At 36.3% G+C, this 9,590-nt stretch overlaps 1 protein-coding gene across 1 annotated transcript in view; it reads left to right on the forward strand.

Moving 5' to 3' along the window:
- Window positions 1-9,590, forward strand: part of DNAH12 (dynein axonemal heavy chain 12) — a 226,315-nt gene that overhangs the window by 157,192 nt on the left and 59,533 nt on the right. The window contains 3 exon segments of the mRNA XM_044916801.1: window positions 4,107-4,321; window positions 5,529-5,721; window positions 7,291-7,483. Of these exon segments, the coding sequence (XP_044772736.1) occupies window positions 4,107-4,321; window positions 5,529-5,721; window positions 7,291-7,483 (601 nt within the window).

Genomic DNA, 9,590 nt, shown 5'->3' on the forward strand with positions numbered 1-9,590 from the left:
CTGTTCTGGAATTCAGTTTTGCCTTTGTTTCTGGAGTCTGTATTTTTCTATACATATATTTTATGTACTTATGTATTATGTATGTATGGCACCTATGTATTTAAAAAAATGTCATATTTTATCTATCAGTACTAGGTGGCAGGAGGATTTTTTGGTTATTTAGCCAGTCATGCTGCTAGAACTGTAGTGTATAATTAATCCTTATTGTGCTTGTTCATGATTTCTAGAGGTTTGTTTGTTTATAATATTGTACAGTGGTCGAAGCAGAGCAGACTCAAGCATCAGGATATTTGAATTCAAATTTTTCCCTATTACTTTCTGTCTTGAGATTTGGGTAACTTACTTGACCTCTCAATGCCTCAGGTGCCTCACCTGTAAATGGGGATGATAACAACTCCTACCTCATAGAAGTGTTATGAGAAAGTGCCTAGTACACAATAAGTACTCAATAAATGTTAGTTTTTAAAAATAATTGTCATCTTCAAATTACTCATTTTAGTGTCTATATCTCAAAATCTGACTTTGCTTACTTTTTAACCACAATGAAAATACTTTGCTGCTTTATTAACACATCATTCTGGCTACTTAACAGCAAAATTTTCTCCAAGATTACTTCCTCTGTCAGAAGCATAGATGGATAATGCTTTTTAATTCAGACTGCCCACGGATCTCAAATGTAGGCTAGCATTACTGTCATACCTGCAGTAAGGTGTGCTTGAAATACAAATGCTATGGCAGGGCCTCATCTCTCTGGATGCAACTCAATTTTCCATTTATATATTTAATCCTCACATAAGAGTGTATTAAGTAGGGGGGCGCCTGGGTGGCTCAGTCGGTTGAGCGACTGCCTTCGGCTCAGGTCATGATCCCAGGGTCCTGGGATTGAGTCCCACATCGGGCTCCCTGCTCTGCGGGGAGCCTGCTTCTCCCTCTCCCACTCCCCCTGCTTGTGTTCCCTCTCTCGCTGTCTCTCTCTGTCAAATAAATAAATAAAATCTTTAAAAAAAAAAAGAGTGTATTAATTAGGAACTAGATATCTTTTAGAATAAACAACAATCCCTAATCTTGTATTACCAAGAACATTAATTTATGCATTACTAAGAACATTGATTAGCATTAAATGTTAATTTACAAAAATTGCTACTTTTTGCAAGGGAATCAACAATACTATATTTTTCCAATAACAAGGATATATAAGGATGAAACCAGTTCCTTTAAACAAGGCCATGAAAAGTACTAAAAGCATCTAGTCTAGTCAATTTTTAAGCAGTTGTATGCAAAATAACTTTCTCATTTCCAGAACACTTTCCACTGTTTGCTGTGATAGCAAAAGTAAATTTCAACTAGTATCCGGACTTTTTTGTATTTTTAATAGGATTTCAGCACAATTTGAGCTGGGAAGGAAAACAACCAGTCAGCTACTAATTAGGTTGTTTTTTCTTTTCTTTATTTTTTTTCTTTTCCAAATTTTTATTTAAATTCCAGTTAGTTAACATACAGTATAATATTAGTTTCAGGTGTAGAATTTAGTGATTCATCACTTCCATATAACACCCAGTGCTCATCACAACAAGTGCACTCCTTAATCTTAATCACCTATTTAACCCGTCCCCCCACCCACCTCCCCTCCAGTAACCCTCGGTTTGTTCTCTATAGTTAACAATCTGTTTCCTGGTTTCCCTCAACCCCCAACCTATGTTCATCTACTTTGTTTCTTAAACTCCACATATGATCAAAATCATGTGGTATTTGTCTTTCTCTGACTGACTTATTTCCCATAGCATAATATTCTCCAGCACCATCCATGTCATTGCAAATGGCAAGATTTCATTCTTTTTTATGGCTGACTAATATTCCATTGTATATACATACTACATCTTCTTTATCCATTCATTAGGTGATGGACATTTGGGCTCTTTCCATAATTTGGCTATTGTTGATAATGCTGCTATAAACATCAGGATGCATGTGTCCCTTCGAATCAGTATTTTTGTATCCTTTGGGTAAATACCTAGTAGTGAAATTGCTGGAATATAAGGTAGTTCTATTTTTAACTTTTTGAGGAACCTCCATATTGTTTTCCACAATGGATGCACAAGTTGGCATTCCCACCAACAGTTAAGAGGGTTCCCCTTTCTCCACATCCTCCCCAACAACTGTTGTTTCCTGTGTTGTTAATTTTAGCCTTTTCGACTGGTGTGAGGTGGTATCTTATCATCGTTTTGATTTGTCTCTCCCTGATGGTGAGTGATGTTGATCATCTTTCCCAAAGACATGCATGTCTTTGGAAAAATGTCTAATCATGTTGTCTACCCATTTTTAAACCGGATTGTTTTTTGGGCATTGAGTTTTATAAATTATTTATATATTTTGGATACTAGCCCTTTATCCAGTCTGTCATTTGCAAATATCTTCTCCCATTCTAAAGGTTTCCTTTTAGTTTTTTAGTTTTGTTGATTGTTTCCTTTGCTGTACAGAAGCTTTTTATCTTGACGAAGTCCCAATAGTTTATTTTTGCTTTTGTTTCCCTTGCCTCAGGAGACCTATCTGGTAAGAAGTTGTGACAGCCAATGTCAAAGAGGTTACTGCCTGTGTTCTCCTCTAAGATTTTGATGGTTTTCTGTCTCATATTTAGGTCTTTCCTCCATTTTGAATTTATTTTTGTGTATGATGTAAGAAAGTGGTCCAGTTTTATTCTTTTGCATGTTGCTGTCCAGTTTTCCCAACACCATTTGTTGAAGAGGCTATCTTTTTTCCATTCTTTCCTACTTTGTCAAAGATTAGTTGACTCTATAGCTGTGGATTCATCTGTGGGTTTTCTATTCTGTTCCATTTTCATTATGTTATGATAATCACCACACATCATTAGTTTTTGATGTAGTGTTCGATGATTCATTGTTTGTGTATAACACCCAATGCTCCATGCAGAACGTGCCCTCCTTAATACCCATCACCATGGGCTAACCCATCCCCCCACCCCCTTCCCCTCTAAAACCCTCAGTTTGTTTCTCAGAGTCCATAGTCTCTCATGGTTCATCTCTCCCTCTGATTTCCCTCCCTTCATTTTTCCCTTCCTTCTCCTAATGTCCTCCATGTTATTCCTTATGTTCACAAGGAAGTGAAACCATGATAATTGACTTTCTCTGCTTGACTTATTTCACTTAGCATAATCTCCTCCAGTCCCATCCATGTTGATGTAAAAGTTGGGTATTCATCCTTTCTGATGGCTGAGTAATATTCCATTGTATATATGGACCACATCTTCTTTATCCATTCATCTGTTGAAGGGTATCTTGGCTCTTTCCACAGTTTGGCTATTGAGGACACTGCTGCTATGAACATTGGGGTGCATATGGCCCTTCTTTTCACTACATCTGTGTCTTTGGGGTAAATTGCTGGGTCATAGGGTAGCTCTATTTTTAATTTTTTGAGGAACCTCCACACTGTTTCCCAAAGTGGCTGTACCAACTTGCATTCCTACCAACAGTTTAAGAGGGCTCCCCTTTCTCCACAACCTCTCCAACATTTGTTGGATCTCTTACTTTAAATTTTTATTTATAAATAGGTTTATTTTTATATTATGTTAATAGGTCTTATTTATTAAACTTACCGTGAAGACCGTGCATTATACTGGAAAGAGCACAGCTTACAGGTTCACAAGATTCTACTTCTGACATGGAACTAGTTTTGGAACCTTGGACAAAGTACTCCCTGAGACTGAATTTCCTCATTTCACAAATAAATGACAGGGGCGCCTGGGTGGCTCAGTCAGTTAAGCGTGTGCCTTCAGCTCAGGTCATGATCCCGGGTCCTGGGATTGTGCCCTGCATCAGGCTCCCTGCTCAGCGGGAGCCTGCTGCTCCCCCTGCTTGTACTCTCTCTCTCTGTGTCAAATAAATAAATAAAATATTAAAAATAAATAAATCACAATAAAACTCCTTTTTACTTTTCTCTCAAAGGACTCTTGTGAAGATTAATCCTGATAATGTATGTGAAACACTTTGCATTTGTACAGATTGATGGTGATGTTTGTTATTTAAATTACATAATTTTAAAGAAATCAGCATCTATATATTCCCCTCAGAATATCTCTTATTATATTCTAGGCCTTTAATGATTGACCCACAGGGTCAAGCCAATAAGTGGATCAAAAACTCTGAAAGAGAAAATCAGCTTAGTGTTATTAAGCTATCAGATTCAGACTATATGAGAACATTGGAAAACTGTATTCAGTTCGGAACTCCACTTCTATTAGAAAACGTTGGTGAAGAACTGGACCCATCTTTGGAGCCTTTACTACTTAGACAAACTTTTAAGCAAGGTACAAGTTAATTAGTATTAGTTGGTAGCACTGAAAGATGGTTCAGTGGTCTTTGAGGCAAGAAAGCTACTACATAAATTTAAGTATAATGTTAATAACTCAGAACTTCTGTGTCATTGTTATGTGTGAAAGGAAATTTGCAACAAGTATCAGGAATGAATATTGGTCAGATAATCTAAAATAAATATCTTGCCCTCTGTTCATTATGTTAACCACTGTTACTAGACTGTTATTCAGTAGAGAACATAAAGAAGTTAAGCCTGAAATCCCTTTGTCTTGTGACCACGGAGCTCACAAAGTCCATTATGAAGTTAATGTGGACTAGAGTTTACTTTAGGTAAACATTGCCCACCTTAAATCTTTCTGCTTATAAAAATTTTTATCTCTGCCAAACTCTAGTACTTTTTTTTTCTTTGCTTGGCTTTTAGTTTTTATTTAAATTCTAGTTAACATATAATGTAATATTGGGTTCAGGAGTAGAACCCAATGACTGACTCATCACTTATATATAACCCCCAGTGCTCATTACAACAAGTGCCCTCCTTAATACCCATCACCCATTTAGCCCATCCCTGGCCCACCTTCCCTCCAGCAACCCCCAGTTCGTACTCTATAATTAAGAGTCTCTTATGGTTTGCCTCCCTCTCTTTTTCTCCCCTTTCCCTTATGTTCATCTGTTATGCTTCTTAAATTCTACATATGATTGAAAACATATGGTATTTGTCTTTCCCTGATTGACTTATTTTGCTTAGCATAATACACTCTAGCTCCATCCACATCATTGCAAATGGTAAGATTTTTGAGGGTTCAGTAGTATTCCATTGTGTATATATACCACATCTTCTTTATCCATTCATCAGTTGATGGACATTTGGGTTCTTTCCATAATAAACTCTAGTACTTTTAAGAGCTTCAGTCATATACAAATAATCTTGAAATCATGACTGAAAATTGATAGAGGAGGTAAGATCAAAAGGAATCTTAATTTAGAAGGCTCCATGACAACCAGAGAAAATGTCTTATGCCACCCCAGAACGAATGAGTCCTGCTGTATAATTGTTTATTTGCCTCTATGACTTTATCACATCTCTATTCTATTTTAAATTACTTTAGGACCCTTTACTTTGTAACCTAGGAACAACCTTAACAGAGGGAGGGGCTATACAACTTTGGCTTACTTATCATGCATTTGTTTTCTAAAATATAGGTGGCATTGATTGCATCAGACTTGGTGAGGTCATTATTGAGTATTCCTTTGATTTCAAGTTTTATATCACCACAAAACTGAGAAATCCACACTATATGCCAGAACTGGCTACAAAGGTGTCTTTACTCAATTTCATGATAACTCCAGAAGGTCTTGAAGATCAGTTACTAGGTATTGTTGTTGCAAAGGAGAGGTATGTATTTTCTTATATGCCTCCAGATGGTCTAGAGGGGAAAATTTGTAGGCCATTAATACTTTTGTTATGTGATTATTTCAAAACCTTGTCAAATTTTACATTTTGTTATTATAAATTAAGTATGTAATCCTTTAAAATAGCCATCCTTGGGGTGCCTAGGTGGCTCAGTTGGTTAAGCATCCAACTCTTGATTTTGGCTCAGGTCATGATATCAGGGTCATGAGATCAAGCCCCACCTCAGACTCTGTGCTGAGTGTGGAGTCTGCTTAAGATTCTCTCTCTCCTTCTCCCTCTGCCCCTCCCCTCTACTCGCGTGCACACTCTCTATCTTAAAAAAAAAAAAGTAAAATTGCCATTCTATAGCAAGTAAGTTATAAGTCAACCATGCTATACTGGGCTCTTAGCATGAGTAGTAGGATTCAGGTGACATGCCATGACTTCTGACTTGTATCTGATTATTTGAGCCAAAAAAAGTTCACCCAGAAGAATATATGCTGTGGACAAAATCAGAAATATGTTCAAAGATTTAAATGCAGGATGTCACTGAAATAATGAAATATTTGAATAATATAGTGAAACAATGAAATAAGAATGAGTGATGAAATACTTAGATGAGAATGAAAAAGCAGGATACAAAACTATACATGGTATGGGCAATATTTTGTAAAAAAAATAGTTACCGTATGAATGGATATATATATTTATTATATTAATATATATTAAAAAGTTTGAGAGGGAATATGCCAGAATGTTAACAGTGATCATCTCTGAGGGTGATAAGATCATGGGTAATTTTTATTATTTTTTCATTCTTTCCATTACTAGCATGTGTTATTTTTTTAAAAGGGAAAAGATATTAAGATACCTGATAGGGCTACTAGTAAAGAATTACTACCTGAAGGAAATCTTTGATTCCACTTGGAGCTTCACACAACATCAAGCAGTCTATTACATGGAATCAAATTATAAGTGAAATTATGTAATCATGAGGTACTTTTGTTACTTCCAATATATGAATCCTACTTGCATAGTATCCAAGACAGAACCATGTCCTAACATATTCTATAACATGGTGAATTATGTTATTTTGAAGTTTTATACTATCTTTGTGAAGATGTTAACTGCCAGTTTTATCTTTTACTTGAAAAGGCAATTGTATGACAAGTCATCTTTTCTGCTCTTATGGAAGACATGATGAAAATAACACAGAATGTGGCAAAGCCAAGAAGTAGATAAGAAGTTGACTATTGTGTTTCTTCTCCAGTTCCTATCCTCATATAACCATCTCAGCCATAAACTTAACACATTCTTAGACTTACTGTGGTATATGTTATTGCCACATTTTACATATATACAATTAGTGATCATTTTTTTGCTCAGATTTCTCAAATTATCATTTGTATGGAAATAACTTTTTTCCTTAGGATAAAGTTTGTGTTACATGCCTTAGTTTGTGTTACATATTACGAAGTTATTTAAATGTCTACAAAATTGTGATATCTAATATTTAGATATGAATTTAGATAAAGTACTACAAATTTAGACTAAATGTTTCTATCTTTTTAGACCAGAATTAGAAGAGGAACGAAATGCCCTTATTCTTCAGTCTGCAGCTAATAAGAAACAGCTAAAAGATATAGAGAAAAAAATTTTAGAAACACTGTCATCTTCAGAAGGGAACATTTTAGAAGATGAAAGTGCAATTAAAGTCTTAGACTCCGCTAAAATGATGTCCAATGAGATAACAAAGAAACAGCAGGTGAAAAAAGAATCCTAGCAAACTTTTTTAAAAAATGTTTTTATTTCTTTAAATTCAATTAGCCAAGGTATAGTACATCATTGGTTTTTGATATAATGTTCAGTAGGAATTCATCAATTCAGTATAATACCCAGTGCTCATCATATCATGTGCTCTCCTTAATGCCCATCACCCAGTTACCCCATCCCCCACCCACCTCCCTTTCTGCAACCCTCAGTTTGTTTCCCAGAGTCGAGAGTCTCATATGATTTGTCTCCCTCTCTGATTTCTTCCCATTCGGTTTCCCACTCCCACCCCTATTGTCCTCTGCTCTATTCCTTATGTTCCACATATGAGTGAAATTGTGTTTCTCTGATTGACTTATTTCACTTAGCATAATACCCTCCAGTTCCATCCACATTGATGTAAATGGTAGATTTTCATCCTTTCTGATGGCTGAATAATAAATATTCCATTGTATATATGAACCACATCTTCTTTATCCATTCATCTGTTGAAGGACATCTTGGCTCCTTCCACAGTTTGGCTGTTGTGGACATTGCTGCTATGAACATTGAGGTGCATGTGCTCCTTCTTTTCACTACATCTGTATCTTTGGGGTAAATACCCAGTAGTGCAATTGCTGGGTTGTAGGGTAGCTCTATTTTTAACTTTCTGAGGAGCCTCCACACTGTTTCCCAAAGTGGCTGTACCAACTTGCATTCCCACCAACAGTGTAAGAGGGCTCCCCTTTCTCCATATCCTCGCCAACATCTGTCATTTCCTGACTTGTTAATTGTCAACCTTTTGATTCTTTTTCAATTTGCTTCCAGTATAATTTTGGGGGAAGTTTGTTTGCAAAGAACAAAAGCCTATTCAAATTAGCTCAAATAAGAAAGAAACAAGGGCAGCATGAGGAATATAGCCAATGATATTATAATAGTGTCCTATACTGACAGATGGTAGTTACACTTGTGGTGAACATGGCATAACGTATACACTTGTCCGATCACTATGCTGTACACCTGAAACTAATGTAACATTGTGTGTCAACTATACTCAAATTTAAAAAAAGACATAGGGGGGCATTTTATTTTCCCAATTATGGAAATATATACAGGCCTCAAGAATAAATGGAAAGTTTCTATGCTCTTTGTCTGTCCCTCTCTAAGATTGGGTAGTCCTCATCTGTGCCTCTCTGCTCCATAAGAAGACCAGTTTCTCCTGTAAAACTACTGTATCTGTTCCTTCATACATTTGTCTTGCATGGTAGAAACCTAATTTGGTTCCATTATCTTTTATTAGCAGTAGTGCCCAGTACCACTTGACTTCAGTTTCTGAGGTCTTAAAGTTCTAGTTCCCTGGGAGAAAAATTGGTTTAGCTTATCTTGGGTCCAGTTCTGTCTCTACCTCCTGATTGAATCAGCTACAACCAGGATCATTCAGTATAAACATGATACACAGGCACACTCATTCAGCAGTCTGTGCCTAGTGTGTCCAAAGAAAGAGAAGTGGTGGATAAATGCTCTACCCGTTTTTCCTATAGAATAGCTATCTCTCAGATCGAGTTGTCAGTTGAAGAGCTGCTCTCTTGGAGAATTTTTTTCTTTTGGGGTCGAATATTAACTACCGCCCATATTATATCCAGAAAAGTTAAACATATGAGAAACTAGTTGAAAAAGGTACTCTTAATGTATAACCCATCAGCTAAGAACTATTTCTGAATATCTACTTTACCAGACTTTGGGCTGGGTTCTGGTGGGCGTGTTGACACCTTAAACACACATGCACACATCCTTTCTCTCTCTTTCTCCCTCTCTCTGACCTATTAAAATAAAAGAAAATGAGTGACATTAGTAGACACATGTCAGATTCAGGCAAAGAATAAGCAAAGACTGACAGCTCTGGTATTCCCCAAACAAGAAACACAACTTTAAACTATTTTTCATGCTTTGTTTTCCTTCCCCTCTTCTTCCTTCCCTCCCTAGTTCTTTCCTTCCTTTCCTTTCCTCTCCCTTTCCCTTTTTCTTTTTCTCATTCTTTCTTTTCTTTGTTTCTTTTTCTTTCTTTCTTTTTCTTTCTCTTTCTTTCTTTCTTTCTTTCTTTCTTTCTTTCTTTCTTTCTTTCT

This window comes from Neomonachus schauinslandi, chromosome 1 (assembly GCF_002201575.2).
Source record: "Neomonachus schauinslandi chromosome 1, ASM220157v2, whole genome shotgun sequence".
NCBI classification, from domain to species: Eukaryota; Metazoa; Chordata; class Mammalia; order Carnivora; family Phocidae; genus Neomonachus; species Neomonachus schauinslandi.